The sequence below is a fragment of the Muntiacus reevesi genome, chromosome 6 (assembly GCF_963930625.1).
Source record: "Muntiacus reevesi chromosome 6, mMunRee1.1, whole genome shotgun sequence".
Taxonomy (NCBI): Eukaryota; Metazoa; Chordata; class Mammalia; order Artiodactyla; family Cervidae; genus Muntiacus; species Muntiacus reevesi.
Window position 1 is genome coordinate 81,976,918 of NC_089254.1, and position 25,514 is coordinate 82,002,431.

General features: G+C 41.8%; 1 protein-coding gene across 1 annotated transcript in view; it reads right to left on the minus strand.

Annotated features, from left to right (window-relative positions):
- Positions 1-25,514, minus strand: part of AASS (aminoadipate-semialdehyde synthase) — a 76,183-nt gene that overhangs the window by 33,807 nt on the left and 16,862 nt on the right. The window contains exons 5-11 of the mRNA XM_065938704.1: positions 16,820-16,887; positions 16,568-16,714; positions 15,278-15,356; positions 15,019-15,146; positions 13,486-13,634; positions 10,929-11,051; positions 10,434-10,545 (exon numbers count right to left, since the gene is read on the minus strand). Coding sequence (XP_065794776.1) covers positions 10,434-10,545; positions 10,929-11,051; positions 13,486-13,634; positions 15,019-15,146; positions 15,278-15,356; positions 16,568-16,714; positions 16,820-16,887 — 806 coding nt within the window. The remainder of the gene's footprint in view (positions 1-10,433; positions 10,546-10,928; positions 11,052-13,485; positions 13,635-15,018; positions 15,147-15,277; positions 15,357-16,567; positions 16,715-16,819; positions 16,888-25,514) is intronic.

The window sequence follows — 25,514 nt, forward strand, 5'->3', positions numbered from 1 at the left end:
ATGGGTGGGGCCTTAAAGCCAATGAGACAATCAAGACCCTACAGCACTCACCCAACTAAGGAAGTGTTAAATGTGCCTACCAGATGCTGGCAGAACAGTATTTATTTACTGTATTAAAATAAATACAAAACTATTTTCCTGTATCTAAAACATCAGATACCTAGGCTCGCTATTCCTGGGATAACATCATTAAAAAAAAAAAAGACAGGTATACATATTTACAAGCCAGGCATTCTTAGGGGAAATGATGAAATTGACACCTGGGGTCTTGCCACTGCCGCCTTCTCCCAGCTGCCTTTGGAGTACTTCCTCCACCTACCAACCCTGTCAACAAGGCAAGAGCCATTAATAGATGATAAAATGAGCTCATATCTCACTCAGTATATGGTTAAATCACTTAACTCCTATGTATCTTTTCATTCTCTCTCTCTGCTCTTTAATTCTATAGCCTTGTGTAGGCCTTACTGGGACCATGGGAACTGCCTCCCACATCTCTTCCCTCCATTGATCTCCAGTCTGAAACACAAATCTGATTATTTGTGTTTAAACAGGCTCCTGTGCCTGTTTAAAATAATTCAGTAGATTTCCATTGCCTTCGAGTTAGTCTCAAGTTCCCTCTATAGTCTGGCTCTGCCTCTCCTGCCTCAACCCCCGCCTTGGCCTCACACCCAACACTTCAATCCTGTGAACAGCCTGGAGCTGGGTACCCACATCACGTCCTCACCTGCCTCTTGGCCACACCAGGTAGCCACCTCACATGTTACTCCTCTGCTTCCGACTCCTTCTCTTTGTTCTCTGAGATGAAGCTGAAGAACTGCCTTTTCTGTGAAGCCTTTATCAAAGTGAAAGTCGCTCAGTCGTGTCCACCTCTTTGCGACCCCACGGACAATACAGTCCATGGAATTCTCCAGCCCAGAATACTGGAGTGGGTAGCCTTTCCCTTCTCCAGGGGATCTTCCCAACTTAGGGATTGAACCCAGGTCTCCCGCATTACAGGTGGATTTTTTACCAGCTGAGCCACAAGGGAAACTTATCAAAACCTTCCCTCAAATAGACCTGGAAAGTAGGAACTGCACTTGGCATCTTGCTGTAAGGCTACTACATTGTAAGATGGCAAATATTCAATAAATATATTAGTGGATACATGCAGTCATTATTGAAAATTCAGAGCATTTTTCTCCCCAAGAAAACTAATAATTGTCATGAGTCCACCTAAAGAGAGGCAAATATAAAACAATGATAAAAGGTTGCTCAGAGACTTCCCTGGTTGTCCAATGACTAAGACTCCCCTCTCCCAATACAGAGGGCCTGGGTTCAATCCCTGCTCAGGGAACTAGATCCCACAAGCCACAACTAACAGTTCGCCTGCCACAACTAAAGATCCTGCATGCTGCAACAAAGATCGAGATCCCTTGTGTCATAACTAAGACCCGAGACAGTCAAATAAATTAATTTTTAAAAAGGCTGCTGAATTACCACATTTAACTGTCTCCCTTGCTAGAATTATCCAATACAAAACTGCAAGCACAGTCTCCTGAAGCATATGGTAGGTCTTGTCACTTTCACATATAACTTCTTTGAGGCTCATCACCCTTTTCTAAATTAATTTCAAGCTACTTATCCCAGGGTTAAGACCCCTTTTAACATGGAACCAATATATTTACCTTAATTCCATCTGATCTGACAGCGCACAGAAACCTTATGTTTAATTTGCTCCCACCTTTGCTCCCTCATCTACATCGCACAGTATGCCTCCCACTTCCACGCAGATGAACAGATCCTAGACATCTATCAAGAGCCAGATGGACTGTCACCTTTCCTGACGTCCTCAACTGGACAGATCCTCTCCCTCCATGACATCATTAGCATCTTCCTGTGACTATCACATTCCATTTTATGGTAGAATTGCACACATGTCTTATCCCCTTCCTGGACCTCATGCATCTATAGGTCAGCAGCTGTGTTTTAATTCTCTTCATTGAGATATCTGCCTTGTTCCAATAGACAATAAATATCTATTGAATTCAAAACTTCCATATTGGTTCAAAAGGATATCCTATGTCCTGCAATGCTATAGGGGCTGTCACGTCAAAAAGGAAAATCACAGGGAAACAGGAAAGTGCATATACAGGTATACCTTGTTTTATTGTGGTTCAATTTACTGTGCTTTACAGATACTGATTTTTTTTTTTTTTTACTGAAGATTTATGGCAACTCTGTATTGAGAAAGTCTACTGGTGCCTTTTTTTCAACGGATTTGTTCACTCTGTGTCTCTGTCTCACATTTTGGTAATTCTCACAATATTTCAAAATTTTTCATTATTTTTACTTTTGTTATGCTGATCTGTGATCAGTAATCTTTGACATTACTATTGCAAAAAAGATTATGACTCACTGAAGGCTCAGATGATGGTTAACATATTTTAGCACTATTCTTCTTCTTTTTTAAAATTGAACTATAGTTGATACGGGCTTCCCTGGTGGCTCAGTGGTAAAGAATCTGCCTGAAATGCAGGAGATGCATGTTCGATCTCTGGGTCAGAAAGATCTTCTGGAGGAGGGCATGGCAACCCATTTCAGTACTCTTACCTGGAGAATTCCATGGACAGAGAAGCCTGGTGGGCTACAGTCCATGGGGTCGCAAAGAATCGGATACAACTAAGGCAACTTAATACACACACATAGTTGATATATAACACCATATTTCTTAATTAAGGTATGTACATCATCTTTAGACTTAAGGTTATTGCACACTTAATAGACTATAGTTTAAACATAACTTATATATGCACTGGGATACCAAAAAATTTGTGTTACTCATTTTATTGTGATATTCATTTTATTGCAGTGGTCTGAAACTAAACCCCACATATATCCAAGGTACTTTAAATATAGCTACATACTGTTATCAAAAGAACAAAAATAATATACTTAATTTTTTAGTGGCAAGCAGGTACACATATTACCAAGACTACATAGAGACAGTCATCAGTTTTTACATATGTCCAGTGCTGAGACTGATGCCTCCAAGACAATCCCACCACCCTGTTTGGAAGACCAATCTCCCAGAGAAAGAAATGGCTACCCACTCCAGCATTCTTGCCTGGAGAATCCCATGGACAGAGTAGCCTGGCAGGGCAACCAAGGGGTTGCAAAGAGTCAGATATGACTGAAGCAGCTTAAGCAGCGGTGACATATAAAAGGAAGAAGGTTTCTTTCATCAGTGTTTTATAGTTTTCTATGTATAGGTCTTTTGTTTCTTTAGGTAGATATACTCCTAAGTATTTTATTCTTTTTGTTGCAATGGTGAATGGTATTGTTTCCTTAATTTCTCTTTCTGTTTTTTCATTGTTAGTGTATAGGAATGCAAGGAATTTCTGTGTGTTAATTTTATATCCTGCAACTTTACTATATTCATTAATTAGCTCTAGTAATTTTCTGGAAGAGTCTTTAGGGTTTTCTATGTAGAGGATCATGTCATCTGCAAACAGCGAGAGTTTCAAAGAGGACACAAACAGATGGAGAAACATACCGTGTTCATGGATTGGAAGAATCAATATTGTCAAAATGGCTATTCTACCCAAAGCAATCTATAGATTCAATGCAATCCCTATCAAGCTACCAACGGTATTTTTCACAGAACTAGAACAAATAATTTCACAATTTGTATGGAAATACAAAAAACCTCGAATAGCCAAAGTAATCTTGAGAAAGAAGAATGGAACTGGAGGAATCAACCTGCCTGACTTCAGACTCTACTACAAAGCCACAGTCATCAAGACAGTATGGTACTGGCACAAAGACAGAAATATAGATCAATGGAACAGAATAGAAAGCCCAGAGATAAATCCACGAACCTATGGACACCTCATCTTTGACAAAGGAGGCAAGGATATACAATGGAAAAAAGACAATCTCTTTAACAAGTGGTGCTGGGAAAACTGGTCAACCACTTGTAAAAGAATGAAACTAGAACACTTCCTAACACCATACACAAAAATAAACTCAAAATGGATTAAAGATCTAAATGTAAGACCAGAAACTATAAAACTCCTAGAGGAGAACATAGGCAAAACACTCTCCGACATAAATCACAGCAAGATCTTCTATGACCCACCTCCCAGAATATTGGAAATAAAAGCAAAAATAAACAAATGGGACCTAATGAAAATTAAAAGCTTTTGCACAACAAAGGAAACTATAAGTAAGGTGAAAAGACAGCCCTCAGATTGGGAGAAAATAATAACAAATGAGGAAACAGACAAAGGATTAATCTCAAAAATATACAAGCAACTCCTGAAGCTCAATTCCAGAAAAATAAACGACCCAATCAAAAAATGGGCCAAAGAACTAAACAGACATTTCTCCAAAGAAGACATAGAGATGGCTAACAAACACATGAAAAGATGCTCAACATCACTCATCATCAGAGAAATGCAAATCAAAACCACAATGAGGTACCATTACATGCCAGTCAGGATGGCTGCTATCCAAAAGTCTACAAGCAATAAATGCTGGAGAGGGTGTGGAGAAAAAGGAACCCTCTTACACTGTTGGTGGGAATGCAAACTAGTACAGCCACTATGGAAAACAGTGTGGAGATGTCTTAAAAAACTGGAAATAGAACTGCCATATGACCCAGCAATACCACTTCTGGGCATACACACTGAGGAATCCAGATCTGAAAGAGACACGTGCACCCCAATGTTCATCACAGCACTGTTTATAATAGCCAGGACATGGAAGCAACCCAGATGCCCATCAGCAGATGAATGGATAAGGAAGCTGTGGTACATATACACCATGGAATATTACTCAGCCGTTAAAAAGAATTCATTTGAATCAGTTCTAATGAGATGGATGAAACTGGAGCCCATTATACAGAGTGAAGTAAGCCAGAAAGATAAAGAACATTACAGTATACTAACACATATATATGGGATTTAGATAGATGGTAGCGATAACCCTATATGCAAAACAGAAAAAGAGACACAGAAGTACAGAGCAGACTTTTGAACTCTGGGGGAGAACGTGAGGGTGGGATGTTTTGAAAGAACAGCATGTATATTATCTATGGTGAAACAGACCACCAGCCCAGGTGGGATGCATGAGTCAAGTGCTCAGGCCTGGTGCACTGGGAAGACCCTGAGGAGTCGGGTGGAGATGGAGGTGGGAGGGGCGATCGGGATGGGGAATACGTGTAACTATATGGCTGATTCATGTCAATGTATGACAAAACCCACTGAAATGTTGTGAAGTGATTGGCCTCCAACTAATAAAATAATATTTAAAAAAAATAAAAAATAAAAAAAAATAAAAGGAAGAAGGTGTTAACATTTACAGAAGTTGCCTGTGTCAACAAATCTAAGCACTTTTCTCAAATGTAGTTGCCAATGTAGAAGCAGTGGCTGGGATGCTGAGCAGAGAGAATCTGAGAAGAGCTTGTGGCTGACCACAGGGAAAAAACAAACAAACACTGGAGTTTAAGTTCAGCTGAAGGGGATCCTAATAAAGGCCAGATTTCCATTTGGGATTCTGAAAGACTATATTCTAAATAAAAGGTCAACTGAAAAATGTAGTTCTCCAAAGGACCAAGGCTCAGCTTTGGAATCACTTCTATTCTTAACTGAATGGAGATGATTTTCTCCTAGCCACCTTGCCAGAAACAAAGGAAATCTTCTCTGATACACACACACATACACAAACACACACATGCACACACACAACATCCAGAGCCTCAAATCATCTCTAAGATTTATATAAACTATAATGAACATTCAATCAAAAATAAACAGGCATATTAAGTAATAAGAACTGACTGAAAACCAAGAAAAAGTAAAACAAAGAACATTAAACAGACCCAAGAAGTTCATTGGATGTATCAGAAGTGTTTTTAAACTCTGATTAATATGTTCATAAAATAAAATTTTCCCATAAAAGGCACAGCTAATCCACAGTTATAAGTCAAGACAGTAGGTCCCTTTAGGAAGGAGAGTGGGGATAGTGCTGGGAGAGTTACAGGGGATTTCTGGGATGTTAACCTTATTCTAGTTTTCACCTTGTAGTGTTCACCTGCATGTCTTTGTGATAATCTATCATGTTGTATATTTAAGTATCATTCATCTGTGACACTTTAATATTGTATACTATCATATAATGTAAAAAAATTCACTTGTTCTTTAATAAAATTTATTTTATTTAAGGACTTCCCCAGTGGTCCAGTGGCTACAACTCCATGCTCCCAATGAAAAGGGTCTGAGTTCAGGAAACTAGGACCTAACATGCCGTGGGTGCAGCCCAAAGAGAAAAAGAAAATTTCATTCAAATTTTATGTCACCCTCATCAGTTACATGGGCTAACTCTCAAACACACTTTACCAAGAACTTCATTGAATTGGCTTATTTTTCTCCTAACATCTGTATGAGATCAACTGTGCTCAATGAAAGGCAATTTTGACTAAGGACAATGAAAAACTGTGTTCTAAGGTCCAATAAAAATAAACTTGTAATTGAAATTTTGAAGCATGATCATTTGTGAATTGAAAATGGCTAGTAGCAACTTCTCAGATGGTAAATGGTGTCAGAGCAGCCAAACAAAATGACATTTCAAGAAATAACAAATCCTTTCACAAAGGCAAGTTAGTATGCTACATTTTCCATAATTTGGCCTTATAAGGTAAGCATTTCACTGAAATGCATACTTGAAGGATTCAAAAAGATGAATTAAAGTCAAAGGCTCAGGGCTTGCCTGGGGGCTCAGTGGTAGAGAAATCGCCTGCCAATACAAAAGACACAGGTTCGATCACTGGTCTGGGAAGATCTCACATGCCGTGGAGCAACTGAGCCGATGCACCATGGTTATTGAGCCGGTGCTCTAGAGCCAGGGAAGAGCAACTATTGAACCCACGTGCCCTCAAATGCACGCTTCATGAGAGAAGCCACCGCAATAAGAGCCTCCACACTGCAGTAAAGAGGAGCCCCTGCTCGCTGCAGCTAGAGAAAAGCCCTCACAGCAACAAAGACCCAGCATGGCCAAAAATAAATAAATAGACAAAATTATATTTAAAAAAAAAAAAAAAGGAAAGAAAGCCAAAGGCTCAGCAACAGCTCTTCTAGCTACTCCAAGACTGCTGGAGTCAAGCTGATCTAATCAATGCTTTATGACTGAGGGGGTTCTTTTTCAGGTAGGGATGAAGTGCTAACTATCCCTTCTATACATCACAGCTATAAACGCTGGACAAAATACAAACAAAACTAACTACATGGCAGTTTCAGAGAATGAAGAGCAGGCGGTTTGGGGAGAGTGTCAAAACTCAGAACTAATCAGTGCTGAAATTGTGCTGTCCTTTTGGTATTGCCCTGAGAAGGGGCCTTGTGCTGTGAAGAAGTAGAAACAGGCAGCAAGCTTACTGACTTTCTGATCTAAGGAAATAGGAACGAAACTCTGGGCACCACAGCCTGCTCCAGAGTGTGAGCGGGAAATGCCAAAAATGACAGACTCAGGTAAAAGTGAAGACCAGCTTCCATGTAAGCTCTGGCCCGAGTCTGGAAGGACTGAGCGTGTGCAGGTCAGACTCCAAGCAGACCAGAAAAGATGAAAAAGCTGAACTTTTACTTGAGATACCTGCCTCAGGTGAGACAGAGTTTTCAGTTTAAGTTTAGCCTTATTAATTGCCTGCTTTAAAAAAAAAAGCCAAATAAACCAAACAAAATCAATACTTTAAAGAGAAATGTAACAATCCGGAATTTCCACAGCATGAGTCTTCACTGTATCCATGATGAAGTGGATATACTTCAAAATTATTCAGCTTAAGAAAATCAGAAAACTACGACTGGACTCATTCTCAGGGGAAAACACAATCACTATATTTCAAGCTGAAGTTTACCCAGAATTTTGGAAATAAGAAGTAGACTGTAGAGTAGCTTTTGTAACTCTGCTCCATGTGATAAGGGAAACTACACTCACAATAAATCAAAAGAAATTCTCAGGAGAAAAAAAAAAAGAAACAAACAGAAATTTTAGAACTGAAAAAGAGAAAATCTGAAATAAAAAATTCAGGTAAAGGGCTCACGAAAGTTATTGATTCTTCAGGGAGATGATCCCAGAGGGAAATGAATGAGCATCACTGCAAACAGTAAACATCTAGGTAAATTTATTATTACTTTTAAAATATATATGTGCCTTCTAGCCACTTAGACATTTACAGTTACAGAATGTTAGAACTGGAGGGACCATTAAGATTATGTATTATCAGGACTTCCCTAGTGGCCTAGTGGTTAAGAATCCTCCTGCCAATGAGGAAGACGAGGGTTTAGCCCCTGGTCAGGGAAGACTCCACATGCCACAGAGCAACTAAGCCCAAGCGCCACATCTAGAGAAGCCCACGTGCCCTGGAGCCTGTGCTCTGCAACGAGAAGCCACTACAGTGAGAAACGTGAGCACTGCAACTAGAGAGTAGCCCCCGCTCACTACAACTAGAGAAAGCTGGCATGCAGCAACAAAGAGCCAAAAAATCAAAGTAATAACAGCAAATAAATTAAAAAAAATTTTTTAAGATTATATATTTTTAAAAGATTACATATTTATTACATATTAAGATAACATATTATCATTTTATAGGTAAAACATCCGAGGTGCAGAAAGCAAGTGAGTGCCTGGCTCAAGACCATAAAGCAAGTTGATGTCTCCAGTAAAATTTGACATTGGTACTGTCCTTTCTCAGGCTACTTTAACCCCTCAGCGCCAATTCCAGACACACCGCAGGTCCAGTACCAGATGCGTCAGCAACCCTTCTCAGCCTTCATTTCTTTGTGTGCCTCAGTTTCCTAATCAGTAAAATAGGTTGATAATGGTACCTACCTGAGAGGGTGATCATGAGTATTTAAAAATTAAAATATATAAAGCAATTTGGGGACTTCCCTGGTGGCCCAGTGGTTAAGAGTCCACCTTGCAATACAGAGGATGTGGGTTCCATCTTTAGTTGGGGAACTAAGACCTCAGATGCCACACAGCCGCTAGGCCCTTGAGCTGCAGCTAGACAGCTCATGTGCTGCAACTGCTGAGCCTGGGCGCTCAAGAGCTGAGTGCACCACAACAAAAGATCCCCATGATGCAACCAAGACCTGATGCAGCCAAATAAACAAATAAATGTAATCTGAGCCCTGTCTAGAACATAGTAAGTGCTGTATAATATTGTTTCCAACCATAACAATACCTGCTACCTGCATTTTCTAAAGCCTGTTATATTTCCCTGCTGATACATTCCAGGAGGAAAATAAAGGATCAAAACAGAAGAGTAAGTGAAAGAAAAGAAGACAGACTAGAAGCTGCACTTATTCAGGACACATTACCTACTGCCCCATCTTAGTATGAGAGCTCCCGGGTGAAACTCTGGATGAAAAGGACAAGGGCCACTCTTCAGACCTTTAGAACTTTGCCAGAGGCAGACAACCATTAGCAACAGAAATAAAGCATGATGGGTGTGAATGTTTAGGATAAATAATGAAACAAGAAAGCCTTTTTCTGACAGAGAAAGTGGAATTTAGGTAACATAATACTGGGACTTCCTGGTAGTCCAATGACTAAGATTTTGTGCTCCCAACACAGGGGCCACAGATTCGATCCCTGCTCGGAGAACTAGATCCCACACGCCTGCAGTTAAATATCCTACATGCCACAACTAAGACCCAGCAGAGTGCAATAAATAAATAATAAAGGCAAATTCTTTTTAAAAAATTAGATAAACCCAGTATTTCAACAATCACTGATCACAGTGAATGATACATGACTAGAACATAAGCTGTCATTTTAACTAAGCATTAATGATTAAACTCCAACAAAATTTTCCATTTCTGATTTTTCAGATCCGTGGTGCAGTGGTAAAGAATCCTCCTGCCAATGCAGGAGATGCAGGAGACGTGGCTTCAATCCCTGGGTCAGGAAGATCCCCTGGAGCAGAAAATGGCAACCCACCCCAGTGCTCTTGCCAGGAAAATCCCATGGACAGAAGACCCTGGTGGGCTACAATCCATGGGGTCGGACACAACTGAGCGACTGAGCACACACACACATACACACATACACATCCCGTTACAGTCCAGTAAGAACACCCCAATATGAACTGATCTAGGAAGCAGAAGAAAAGTGGAAATAACGTAAACCTCGCCTCCAATGTCAGGAACATTCTTAATAAAGTATGCATGATAGGCAAATGCAATTGTAATGAAGCATGAAGACAGTAACATAAAAACATTTCCCATGAAACAAGTAAGCAGAATGGGTGAAATAAGAGTGTCAGTAAGTGCTTTGGGGAAGGGTTGGCCTTTCATTTTACAACAGATTTCTTAGATACAGAAGACCAGAACGTTCATAAGATCACTCCAAAGTTCTACTTAAAGCCACAGAGGTGTTGCTGATGTTACCAGTTCACTTACCATTTCTTCAACATAAGGGTAAAGCATGTCCCCAAAGTATTCTGTAGATTCAATTGGAAGCTGTGCTGGCAAATTGTCAATGGAACACATCAGAATCCCAGAGCCTTCCACACTAGGAGAAGCAACACATATCATTCAGATGGACAAAATTTATGTGTAAGTTCTAACTTTTCCAGATGTCTGCTCTATTATACATTTGTAATTTTGTGCCATAGTATATAAGAAAATAAACAAGACTTTTCAAATAAAACCTTTCCCTTCTTCAGGTACCCATTTTGAAATGCAGTACATATATACGTGTGTGTGCATTTAAGCGCTCAAATTTGTATGTGGTTTTTCTACCAAATTTTTTAATATATTTGAGCATATCTTTGGAAATTTGCATTGCTGTGGCGCTCAGTCACTCAGTGTGGGTATTTTAGAGTAGCATGTCAAAGGAAGTAAATGGTATAGTACTATGTATCTCTCCCCATCTAACAGCTGTAGCAAACTCACCTGTCATGAATAATATGCTGATCTGCATCATACATGCAGAAGGGACGCTCTATGGTCGTATACTCAGTCATAAACTCAATGGATCCTCCCGTGTCAGCTGAAATGTCGCATATTGCCACAAGTCTGTAAATAACATCAATACCTAGATGAGAGCATGGATCTCTGGAGTTTCCAACAGAATTAAAAATGAATAAAAATGAAAAGTGCTTGGAAATTTTTTAAAGTAGATGGCAAATATTTCCTAGGCTCTTAGCTCTTTTTCCTATGGCTCATTGTTCAGGAAACAGATCTTCTGGGATACAGAGAATCTTCCTGATGGGAGTTTTAGTCACCACAAGCAAAAAGAAAAAGAGGAAGAGGAAGACAGGAAACGAGAAGAGATGAAACAAAAAGGAAAAATCCCTTCCCTATAAACACTGCTATATAAAATAGATAATTAGTAAGGACCGATTGTACCTTGGGAACTCTACTTATTACTCTGTAACGGCCTACAGGGAAAAGAACCTAAAAATGAGTGGATATAGATACATGTGGGCTTCCTTGGTGGCTCAGCAACAGAGAACCTGCCTGCAATGCAGGAGCCACAGGAGACGTGGGTCCAATCCCTGGGTCAGGAAGATCCCCCTCGAGGAGGGCATGGCAGCCCACTCCAGTATTCCTGGAGAACCCCATGGGCAGAGGAGCCTGGCGGGCTATAGTCCATGGAGTCACAAAGAGTCGGACAAGACTGAGGTGACTTAGCACTTACGCACACATATGTATCATATAACTGGTTCACTTGCTGTATCCCTGATGCTAAAACAACATTGTAAATCAGCTATGCTTAGTCACTCAGTCATAGCTGACTCTTTGCAACCCCATGGACTGAGGCCCGCCAGGCTTCTCTGTCCCTGCAATTTTTTTTTTCCAGGCAAAAATACTGGAGTGGGCTGCCATTTCCTCCTCCAGGGGATTTTCTCGACCCAGGGATAGAACCCATGTCTCCTGTCTCCTGCATTGCAGGCAGATCAACTATATTCAATAAAAAGATTTTTTTAAAAAGCTTTCCTAGAGAAATCACTGACAACAGCCTAAAGCTAAACTACTTAGTTAACTTTGAACAACTTAAAATTTTCAATTGCACTACCTCCACCTTGCTTAGTAGTGTATAACTTTACATATTAATACATGGAAATCTCTGAAATTATGAACAAAAATTTCAGCCCAGGATTAGAAATCCTTTAGAGGTTGACTACAATTTTCCTGCCCAATCTCCAGTTTCCAACTGCCCATATAAACCCTATCCTAGGGCTAGACTATCCTACTCACTGTCTTAACTTGTGCTTTGGTGTTTCCATATTTATCAAACACCAACCCTGTGACTTGAAATCCTTGTTCTTACTCCTCTCTAAAGACTGCCAAGCCCACACCTCCTCCCACTTTCTTCTAAACACCTCTGATGTTGATTGCTCCCAGCATTTCCGTGGCATTTACCTGATGCCAGCTACATGCATGAAGGTAACAATCATATTTTTTCTTTATTACTCAGCTTAGCACAGTGCAGGAAGACCAGGTGTTCCACAAATATGTATTGGTTACTTAATTTATTCAACGTTAGCAATTATTTGAATGAACTTTATATGTCAGACAACATACTGGATATCTGTGGTCAAGACAAATAGGGCCCTTATCGTTAAGGAGATCAAGTTCTAGTAAGGCAGGAAAAATCATAAATACAAGAAAATTTAAAATCATAAAAGAATTTCAGGGAAAAAAACAGTAACAAACTGAAGAGAGATGGGAATGGGGAAGCAAGTACAGACCTCTCTTAGGAGTTTAATTCTGAGCTACCTGTAGATTCATAGAAGTTAAGAGAAGAGAATTTCAAGAAGGAGGGAAGGAAATAGACTTATAGACATAGAAAACAAGTTTAGGGTTACCAATGGGCACAGCAGGTGAGGGAGGGATAAATTAGGAGTTTGTGATTAACAGATACACACTGCTATATATAGAATAACTTTTTAAAAAAGGACCTACTGTATAGCACAGGGAGCTGTATTTAGTATCTTATTATAACCTATAATGAAAAAGATTCTTAAATAGAATATATATATGTGTGTGTGTGTGTGTGTGTGTGTGTAACTGAATTACTGTGCTTACACCTGAAACTAATGTGGCATTGTAAATCAACTATACTTCAATAAAAAATAAACTGGCTGCCTAGAGCAGAAAGAAAAAAAAAGAAACCTTGTTATATTTTATCACAGAGTCCAGTGATCACTTAACACAGTTAAGTCCAGAACACTTTTTCTGACGTTGGGGATGTTGCTTTATACATATGTATAACTGAATCACTTTGCTATACACTTGAAACTAACAACACTGCAAATCACTATACTTCAATTTAAAATAAAAGAGAGAGAGAGAAGGTTAACTGTCAAATATTGCCAGGACATTAAGTGAGGTAAGGCAGACAACCAGTTACTAACAGCCAAGTGCTGTGCTATTTGGATCCCTGTGTGTGACACTCTCCCAGCGGGCCTGCTGCGAACACTGCTGTCACTGCTGAAGTCCTTACTTGTGTGGCAATGCAGGGCAGCCTTCAACACCAGCAACTGGGGACTTGCCTGGAGCCAGGAGGCTCTGAGCATCTTGGCGGGTCAGTAGACGAGGGGTGTTTTGTTCCCAGTAGATCCCGTTAATTAAACAAGTTGTATATGGTGCAATCTGGAAAGGAAATTCCAAGTTCAACAAGATAGGAAATAGCCCTATTCAGTGCAGTGTGTTGAAAGAGAACTATCAGTAAAATTCACGAGAAACAATTTAACATTACCTCTAACTGACTCTGTTATTTGCCAAGTCAGTGGCTACATTTTGAAGCAAAAGCAATAAATACCCACCCAGATTTTGGTGGAGAACTACCTCATTATAGAAAAACATATGAACATAAATATACTCAATAGTGGTGTTGTACAATATACTGCATAGCCGATAAAAGAGAAATAGAAATTTAAGCGACCAAGGGTTCTATTTCCAGCTCAGCCTCTAGTAGATTATGATCTAAAGCATGCTACCTCAACTTCCCTGGGTTCTGTTTTCCTTACCTGCCAGATGGGGATAATACGTACCCCATTCCTCAAAGGAATGCTGTGAAGATTAAATCAGATAACATCTGTAAGCTACATGGACAAATGTGCTACATGCATGCATACATGATAACTAGGTCATTATAAGTTTTAGGATGCATCCAATCACCAATACTTCTGTGATTGGGGAAAAGAGAAGGGACGGAAATGTACTAGGTTCAAAATTTTTCAATTTGAAGCTAGTTTTTATAATTCCGGTTTCTCAAGCATCTCAAGCATTCTCAAGGTACAGGTAAAGGTCCTTCTTCTATAACATGCTCTACACATGTTATAACACTGAATTTCATACCAAAATCTAAAAATGCTATATTTGTTCAAACATTTAAAATTATTTAAAACCTGCCTTTCCACAATAGGTGCATGCCTTTTGTTGGCTGATTTTGAGGAGGACGATTGCATGACCAATGATTACAGAACACACATATATTATTATCCTTTTTACAAGATGAGATCATTGTGTCCCCATCAGAAGGATGTCAATTGGAAGTAACTTTTGTACAGTGGAGACTGTACGATGATCCCCAGTAATCAAAGGCTTGTATTTCAAGATGGCTGGCCGAGATTATGACTGCAACTTGTGGTCATAGAAATGATGGACCAATGTTGAAATCAAAACTCATCCACATTGTGCTTTGTCCAAGTGCTAACTCACAGTAAATACAGAAAACAGTAACCCACAGGAAGTGGTTTAGAGCTATGAGGCATGTGGAGACCTCAAGTAGAAACAGAGTCAGTGAAGCAAAGGGTGCACCCACAGAAGCCACAAAGCTACCAGGCAAAGGCCACTCCAAACATCACTAAAAGCCAACAATTCCTAAGAACAACTCATAATGCCCAAAGGACTCACAACAAATCAGCACGGGGAACTGAAAACCAAGGTACACATTCACAATTTCTCGCCTTAAAAACAGCCTAACTATAGTGTATCATGAGCAAGTAACTCAAAAGCTAGGTCTGATACTCACATCAGTGTTAAAACGGCTAATGTAGCGCTCGGGGTATTTGTCATACTCTACAGGGTCATATACACCATCTGTTTTCCTGACAAGATGATGGTGGCGACTTAACACTGTCCCGTACACTTTTCTCAGGTCTTGCAGAGGAGAAAGAAATTAGTAAAGTGGGTCACAAGTGATATAGGCTTATGATGATCAAATATAATGCACAAACTGTTAAAAAACAATAAAGGTTACATACAGTCACTCTCCCCTACCCACTCCTTACCTCCGCTTTGGGAAACTTCTTTTAATTCATGTGGCTCCACATACTCACAAGGTAATTCATTGAAGATTTCTTGGGCTCCCTGTAAATAATGCGTGAGTGAACATTTAAAAATCAATCGGAAAAGAGCCAATATGTTTCCCTCATTTCCTCAAAAGATTCCAACTCACTTTCCCCACAATTACATAGCTCTATCTGCCCTGCCCAGCAACTGGGACCATAGCATGAAGGTATGGATGAGCTTCTTGCATACAGCCTGCAAACCATTTAAATACCACTCACTGGAGAGGGGGCTTCCCAGGGGGCTCGCTGGGTCAAAGAAAACACCTGCAATACAGGAGATGCAGGAGATGTGGGCTTGCTCCCTGGGTCGGGGAGATCACCAGGAGGAGGCAACTGGAAGCAACTCACTCCAGTATTCCTGCCTGGAGAATCCCATGGACAGAGAAGCCTGACGGGCTACGGTCCATTGGCTCCCAAAGAGCTGGACACAACTGAAGTGACTGAGCATGCACCCATGCACTTTGGAAAGGACTTTAATTTTTTTACTTAAAGTTATTCAGCACAGACACAAAAGTGTTTAGAATTGAGAGTACAATAAAAATATTCCTATTTAACTTTTGCTCCATTGCAGAAATTATTTGAAGTGGGGAAACTATATTTCCTACCAAAAAAAAAAAAAAAAAATCACATGACTATCTCACAGTATACTATAGCAATGTCCTCTTTGTAAAATAGTCTCATGGAAGAAAGATCTATTTTACAATTATAAGTTTCTCTAGGGGATCACAAATTCATTCTCAAAACTAACCCAGAAGGAAGAAAATAGCAGTTCTAGCCTTATTAATTATAAGACTTATAACTATAGTTATAGTTTGTAAGACTTATTAATTATTACATAATTATAGCTATGAGACTTATTCTAGTCTTGAATTAAGCTTCTTAGCATCTCATCTTGGGGTTACTTCTAAATTTGGGGACATCTCAGTGATGGAGGTAAAATAGAGCACCCTAAGAACAGAACCTTTCATTGCAAAGAGTTATCTGTCTAAAAAGAAAAGAAAAAGCATTCAAAGCCTCTGACAGCTTGGAATCAACTAAAAGCAAAGAGAGTAAGTTTGGACCAGTACTGTTCTTCACTACAGGAAAAGTTCATAGGTAAGAAAAGTACCAAGAATAGAATGCCCAGTCATGGAAAAGAAAGATTCTGAAAGGTCAACAAAATGCCCACATCCTTCAGGTTAATGCCCAAGTTCCAGACTGCTTTATGAAAAGACGACAGTTGGAATTTACCTTAGATACGTTACCAGTCCCTGTGAACACAAATGTTAAGGGCCCTATTGACTTCGGCATCAAACCCAGAGATATTTCATAGCCAGCATCGCGGACAGCTTGCACTGCCTGACCACTGTTCCTGTAGTTATGAGCCATGCCAATGTGCTGCAAGCAAGCATACGGTTCACATTAGTTGACCACTCAGGACACGTTTCTATATTTAAAATGTGATATGTTTTTAAAAAAAATTAGACACAATAAACATCTCACCATAAAAGGTGTGTGATGTCCCAAAGCAAGGAGCCTTAAACCCATCCCATGAAGAATGTTGATCATCCCTGTTGCAGAATCAGACCGACAGAAAGACCGTTAGTTAGGAGCAGTGGAAACTCTTCTTTCCGCCAGTCCTCCAACCTGCTCCATGCTCTGAGGAAGCACGGACCACAGCATCTCAGGTTTGGAAGGGGTCCTGGAAGTTATCTATCCATTCCCTCAAATTTCTGCCATCAAAAGTATTAACCCTGCTGCACCCCGCTCCTGTCCCCTCCACTTCCAATCCTGCTAAAATGGAAGGAGTGTGCCTCTTCTTCTCTAAGGCTAATCTCTCCACCTTTGCTCCAGATCCCATCCTTCCTGTCTCACTCAGGAATTTACTCTGGAATTAAGTCCTCTTTCTAACCCTCTCTATTGGTTAATTCTTAACATTTAAACACACCTCCATTTCTCGGGTACCAAAAACAAATGGACTTGTGAAAACAAAGTCACCATTGACCTTATGGCCCCTCCTCCCACCCTCAGCTATTCCAGTGACCTCCACAGCTAAACTTGGTGGACACTTTGCAGACCTTGACTTACTTGTCAGAAGCATTTGGCAATGTTTACTTAGCCACTCAGTTGTATCTGACTCTTTGTGACCCCATAGACTGTACCCAGCCAGGCTCCTCTGTCCATGGGGATTCTCCAGGCTAGAATACTGGAGTGGGTAGCCTTTCCCTTCTCCAGGGGATCTTCCCAACCCAGGGATCAAACCCAGGTTTCCCGCATTGCAGGAAGATTATTTACCATCTGAGCCACCAGGGAAGCCTAAGAATACTGGAGTGTGTAGCCTATCCCCTCTCCAGGGGAACTTCCAGACCGAGGAATCATACTGGGGTCTCTTGCACTGCAGGCAGATTGTAGAGCTTCTTTTTGTTGGAACTCTCTTCCCTCAGCGTGCCTGGCTTGAACATACTGTCACTCTAAATTTCTGCATGCTCCTCTTTGCATGTTATTCTTTGTATATTAGTGACCCCTGCCCTTTGCTTAAAACTCTCACCCCCAGGATTCTGTTCCAGGCTCTCTTCTCTTCAATCTCTACATTTTTTTTTCTTAGCTAAACTCATTCATTCCTAAATTTCAGGTATTCTCTGTATGATGATGACTATAAGTCTGTATCTCTAACACAGATATTTTATTTTATTTCAAGACCCAGTCAACCACCTCATGGATTTCTCATTTTGGATGTCCTTCAAATAGCAAAAACTTAGCATGCCCGTAGTGAGGGCCTCAGCATCCATTCTCCCATTCTTCTTTCTCAGAAGAGAACTTTCCCTCTCCATATCCCTGACAAATTTTCTTTGATCTTTTTTCTGATGTTTACTTTGAAGGAATAATTTATATATTATAGATCACACCTATTTAAAGTCTATACTTTGTTAACTGCTAACAAATGTACACATCCATATGACCACCAACATAATTAAGATATAGGCTACGCCTATCACCCCAGTCAACCCTCCCCAAGCTTGGGTTCCAAACAACTGACTCTATTTCTGTCTGTGTAGCGTAGTTTCTTCTGTAGTTGCACACAAATGAAATTTTAAATATTTATTCTTCTTTTGTTTGTCTGCTCCTACTCAGAATAATGCTTTTGAGATTCATGCATGCTTTGTGTATATAAGACGTTTGCTTCTTTTTATTGCTGAGGAGTGTTCCATTCTATGGCTATACTGCAATTTATTTATCCATTCCTCTGCTGATTGCCTGGGCTATTACAAATGAAGGTACTATAAATAACTCTTTACAAATAATAATTTGCTTCTCTTGACAAATTCCTATAATTTATTTTGTACATTGATATTCAAGAATTTTATTTCTTCTTGAGTTGTGTCTTGCAAGGATTTGTCTATTTTGTCAACATTGTTCTATTTATTGGCCTATCCATAATATTCCCTTATCCTGTTAATATCTGTGACGTAGATAGTGATAATTCCTGTTGTATTCCTAATACTGCTTTTTAAAAAATGTGGCTTCTCTGTCTCTTTTCTTAAAAATTTATCTAACTGGAAGATTATAAAATTTATTGATAAAAATAACCAGCTTTTAGTTTTTGCTTTCTTTTTTTCTAATAAAAGCATTAAATGCTATAAATTTTCTTCTAAACACCACTTTACCCGCATTCAACAAATTTTGGTGTGCTGTTTTAATTCTTCATTCAATTAAAAATATTTCCTAATTTTTCCTGTGAGGTCTTTGGCACTCATGGATTATTTTTTAAAAAACATGGTTTATCTTCCAGATATTGGAAATTTTCTAGATATCTTTGCATTATAATACCAAAGTCAATTTTATTATAGTCAGAGCACATACTCTGTGGTTTTTAAACTTTCAAATTTATTGAGGATTGTTTTGTGACCCAGCACATGGCCCATCTAGGTAGATGTTCCAAATAACCTGAAAGGAATGTTTATTCTGTTCTGCTGAAGGAGGAAACAGACAGAACAGGCTCCATCTTGAAAGCAGGACTCCATCTTGGGCCAGACTGTGGACTTGGAGCTCTATGCCCAGTATCTGTGGAAACGGCATACCAACTGGAAAACCAGGCCCCCTGGGTGGAAGAGCCCCAGGGCTCATACCTAGACTCTCTGTTGCCTAAAAGAATACCCTAATTATCTGTGTAACCGGATAGAATCATACATCCTATTATGCTTATTGGAGTATGACCACAGGCCTATTGATAATTCTCTGCTGTTAACTTCCTATGCTTAAGGCATATGAATCACGGGTTAACTTTGATTGTATCTTTCTTTTCCTCTGTTCTGGGGAATTTGGGGAGGTGGGTTTGGGCACATACACTTAGGGTATATAAGGTTTTCAGAACTTGGTCGGGGTCCTTGGCTAAGAGGAGACTCTGCCTTGGGCCCGCGGGTGTAATAAACTGTACTCCGCTATCTGCATTGTCCTTCTGAGTGAGCCTGTTTCCCAGAACGCGTGGCTACAACATTTGGTGCATTGGCTGGGAAACTCCTCACTTTGAGGAGATAAGTCCCATTTGGGACTACTCCGAGGCCTTGCAGCTGGAATCTTCTAGAGGGGGGAAGGCACCTCGCCCTTCTGGAAGGATTCTGCTTCTCAATGCCTGGGCCTTTCACGTTAGCAGGTAGTGGACGGCAGCAGGGGAACTGAGCGCTCAGGTGAGGAGGAACCCACCCGGTAGGGTGGAAGAGGGGGCCTGATCACCCCCCTGGGAGGGACTAGAAGGGGCACAGACCCACAGGAGCCTGGAATAGGCAGGTGGCAATGATTGCTTGGTACACAGGTTGACGATTGTGTTAGGGCTTAGGAAGGAAGTTTGTGAAGGTCATTTAGGAGGGGGGGTCCATGCCATCTTGGGGAAAATTATTACCAAGCATTGCCAGGGGATTTTTAGGAGAAGAAACTTGGTTTTTGTGTGCTCGTATTCTGCCCTCCCCAAGGAGGTGTCCCATCTGCTATGAAATTCTTGACTCCCTCAGAACTGTCAGGCTAGAAGGGGGATACATAAGTGAGCATGAATTGGCTTTTCTGGAGACGGCCTGGGAGGTGGGATATTTAACCCAACTGTATTTTCATCCGCACTTGATCAAGCCCACCAAAGCAAAATGAACTTTAAAAGTTAAGGGAGAAACAGTCTTGGACCACGTGGTGTTCTGGTTCGGTTGTGCTGACCGGCAGTGAAGACACACCGATCCCCCTTCTCCCACTGGGATCTGGCAGGTAAGGCTCTTCTCACCCCAATTAGGAAAGAGGCAGAATGGCAATTGACGTGTCATTGAGTGGAAATATCAGAAGTACACAGGGTACTGAGAACTTCGTAGACAGAACAAAAAGGAAAAGTAGAAGAAGGTCTGAGAAGGTAAGCAAGATGGGGGAAATGAATCTAAGGCAACTGTATTGGAGTGCAAGATTAAAATTTTAAAGCAGGGATTTGGGTGGACACGAGTGGACATGAGTTTGGGTCATCCGGAGGACTCAAGACATGGTGGTTACTAATAGACTTCCCACAGTACTTCTTCATCCCATGTGGACTCCTTCAAGGGCGGTGAGCATCACAGCTTCCCTTGAACTTCGTCTGGGTAAGTCCTGGCCTCTATGAGAAAGTTTCATGCCTATCTAATCTGATTTTCTTTTATGGTATTGACATGGTTGTTTTGAAACATAATTTACTTTCCGGTAATTTAAAATGCACAGAAAACTCCTAGCAATGGGAAAAAGTGCTGGCATTTGCCACATCATCTAAAATACTCTATGTGTTTTTACCCAAATGGGTGCATTCTCTTGCAGAACCAGCACATAACCTCCAAATCAGGAAATCATATGGTTTCTACATTATAATGTAATCCACAGCCCCAGTTCCCTTTCAGCAATTGTTCAGGTATATGAATATATCTTTTCTTCCCATCCTTTTCCTCATCCCCACTCCCCCCCCCCGCTTTTTTTGTAGAGTGTTACTGAGATGTTCAGTTATTTGGACATACTTGATGAATTTAAAGCAGACATGGTGAATATGGGATCTGGGTGGCCTTTTCTATATGGATTGTTTTCGCTAAAGATGGTTTTAATGTTTATTCATGTTGTAACATGTATGAATCCTGCATTCTCTTTTTTCCCCATAGTAATTAAAAATAAATAATAAAAATAAATAAATAACATGCCATTTACCATGTAGATATATGCAAGCATACAGTGTTGTAGCATGAACTACATTTACTTGTTTTGCAAACCAGTTTAATAATGGGGTACCTTGTGCATGCTTTCAGAGAAGGCAATGGCACCCCACTCCAGTACTCTTGCCTGGAAAATCCCACGGACGGAGGAGCCTGGTAGGCTGCAGTCCATGGGGTCGCGAAGAGTCAGACATGACTGAGCGACTTCACTTTCACTTTTCACTTTTATGCATTGGAGAAGGAAATGGCAACCCACTCCAGTGTTCTTGCCTGGAGAATCCCAGGGATGGGGTCGCACAGAGTTGGACACGACTGAAGTGACTTAGCAGTAACAGCAGTAGCAATGGGGTGAACATGAAGCCTAACCACCTCCACATACTCTGTGAGGTTGAATGACCCCTTTTGGGAGCAGGATGGCCACCAGAGAACACCATGAACTTAAAAATAGTGGAAGCAATCTCTACAGGGGTCACAGGAGAGCCAGGACACCTGGATCAATATCCATATATTGACTCATGGCTAGGGTTAGCCCAAGACCCTCCTACTTGGACAAGGTTCTGTATTCAGAAAGAAGGAAAAATATTAGAGGCACAAAAATGGACTGATGATAAAAAAGGAAATTCTACAGGATTTGGACGGGGATGACCTGACCCCTCCCCCATACTGGATAATGATGCGCCTGCCTCCCAGGGCTCCACCAGGACCGGGGGCCGCCTTAATGCCCCATCCAGGGCCAAGTGAAGTTTCTGCAGCAGCCACTGCTCTTCCACCAGCTCTCCTGGAGTTTGTAGAGCCACCATTTTGGCAGGCTCCAATCCCAGCAATGGAGACCTCTGGTCAACGCCCCCAGAATTCTACCTCAGCTGGACCTCCTAGATTGTATTCACCTCTTCTGGTGAGTACTGATGGGAAGGGGGAAGAAAACAGCAATTAGACAGAGGCTGCGCTCTGCCAAGGAACAGGGGGAAAGAACCCCACTACAGATGCCCCTCAGAGAGCTACAGCTGCCTCCAGGTCAGGACGCGTGGGGCACCACCATCAGCCCCTGTAGCCTGTTATTACCAGCCATTTTCCTCTACGGATACATTAAACTGGCAGAGACATGCTCCACCGTACTCGGGGGAGCTAAAGGCCATGATGAGGCTAATGGAGACTATTTTTTAAAGCCACTGCCCTACATGGGATGACATAATCCAAATGCTAGTCTCCCTTTTCACACTGAGGGAAGACACAGGATCCTAACTGAGGCCAGAAAATGGTTCAGAGAAATGGCACCTGGGGGCACTGCAAACCCGCAGCGGCTGGAGAATCAGCCACCCCCCCCACCCCCCCCCGCCATGAGGGGCCTGACTGGGGCTGTGACACAGAGGAAGGGAGGGCCACCTGGAGAGAGACCGGGTGACTACTGTACAAGGTCTCCAGGGGGGCCTGAAAAGCTATGAGTATCGCAAAACCCTCCGAAGTGATTCAAAGGAAAGCGAATCACCCTGAGTTCTGGGAAAGACTGTTCGAGGCCTGTAGACTTTATACACCAATAGACCCAGCCAGAGGCAGCTGGGCCTCAGATGGTGATAAATGCAGCCCTTTTGTCTCTAGCCTACCCTGAAAATGTCAGATGGGGGGACACCAAGTGACTCATGAATTTTTATACATCCCCGAATGCCCAGTACCTTTGTTAGGAAGAGACTTGCTGTCTAAACTGGAGGCACAAGTGACCTTTCCCCCCACGAAAGACACACTGTCCCAGCGGGCTCAAACACCTATATACCCTTCCTCTCAGTAACCCCTCAAGATGAATGGAGGTTGCACAATCTCCCGGCAAGGAAACCGGATGGGCTAAACAGTCAAGAGAGAGAGTTAACTCAACAATTCCCTGAGGTCTGGGCAGAAGACAACCCCCCTAGGCTTGCAAAACAAGTCCCACGGGTAACAGAACTCAAACCCAGTACAATTATGTCAGCACCCACCTTGGGTCTGCCAGACCTTGCTAGGCCGTTTACTCTTTATGTGACCAAAAATGACAAGGTGACTACGGGAGTGTTGTCCCAGATTATGGGGACATGGGACAGACCCGTGACTTATCTCTAATCAGCTGGACAGTGTTGCCACTGGATGGCTGGGATGCTTATGGGAAGTTGCTGCAGTTGCTTTACTGGTCTGGGAGGCAGCCAAGCTGACTCTGGGTCAAGATTTGTTCATAAAAGTCCCGCATGAGGTCAACACTCTCCTGCGAGGGGACCCCCATAAATGTCTGTCAAAAGCCCGGATTACTCAATACCAGAGACTGTTATGTGAGAACCTCCATGTTACTACTGAGCCTTCTCAGGCCCTGAATCTGGCCACTGTCTTTCTTGTGGGACAAGGTGGGCCCTCACATGATTGCAAGGAAATATGCCAGCAGACCTGACTTGAGAGACCAGCCAACCCCGGATCCAGATTTGGTCCTGTACACCAATGGCACCAGCCTGGTGAAATAAGGACAATGATTTACTGTCCTTATTTCCTTATATGATCCCAATATACTGTTGGGATACGCAGTAGTCATAGATGAAACCATCGTTGAGGCTAGCTCTCTGCCCTCACACTGGTCCACTCAATGGGCCGAACTATATGCTTTAATCCAGGCCCTCCAGCTGTCAAAAGGTAAGAAGACAAACATTTGCACAGACTCCAGGCATGCTTCTGCCACACTACAGGGCTCTGTATGAGGAGAGAGGCCTTTGATAGTTAGTGAAAATGATATTGAAAATAAGGAAGAACTTAGACCCTATTAGATGCTGCCTGGGAACCAGAAAGGGTTGCAGTCATACACTGCTGAGGACGTCAAAATGAGGCTACCCCCCAGGCTCAGGGAACAGACTGGCAGATAAGACCGCTAAACAAGCAGCCGAGGCCTTAAGGGTGACAAATGAAGCCCCTATTAAAGCTCTCATATTGGCGGAGCTACCTGAGCTAAGGCTAGACTCCCCAAAATACACTGAAGCCCAAAACCAACTAGCCAAAGCAGAAGGGGGCCATCAAGCCTGAAAAGGGGTGGCGGGAATCGCCAAGTGGCTAATTATTGGTACCGGAGGAGCTGGCACCCACTCTGGTAAGCCAAACACACCAAGCGACCCATCTAGGCCATGATAAACTGGAAGAGCTAACTTGAAAATATTTCTCGGTTCCCTGCCTCTCTTCCCTATGCAGGACAAAATCTCAGAACTGCACTGCCTGCTCACAGGTCAAAGCCGCCTCTCGGCACAGACAGAAACCTCCAGGGATTCAGCTGAAAGGCTGCCCTTGGAACACCTGGAAGTGGACTTCACTGAAATGAAACCTCACCGACACTACCATCACCTGCTGGCCATAGTATGTACGTTCTCGGGATGGGTAGAAGATTTTCCTACCTGGACTGAAAGAGCATCAAAAGTAGCCTGGTGCCTGCTTAGGGAGATAGTTCCCAGATTTGGATTTCCCACCAGCATTGGATCGGACAACGACCCGGCCTTCGTAGCTGATTTAGTATAACAAGTAAGCAAAACTTTAAGCATCAAGTGGAAATTACATACAGCATATAGGCCCTGGAGTTCTGGGATGGTGGAAGGAACCAACAGGACACTTAAAGAGACACTCTCCAAGTGGATCTTAGGGACTGACTGTTCCTGGGCGGGCTTGTTTCTGACGGCTCTGCTCAGACTCAGGATGGCCCCACGGTCCCATGGCTCTTCTCCACACAAAATTGTGTATGGGGCGTCCCCTCCCATAATACAACAGGTGTCAACAAATTTGCCTCAGGTAAGGGGAGATGAGACTTCACAGCAGATGGAACTGGATAAGGTAATAAATCAGGGAACTAAGTTTGTACAAGAAAGGTCCGTATACTGTTGTTCTAACCAGCCCGACTGCAGAGAAAGTTGCAGGTGTCACTCCCGGGATCCACCACATGAGGGTGGACAGAGCATACCACGCAGACCTGGAGGACGCCGAGAGGACCCCCGTGAAACCAAGATCATCTTAAA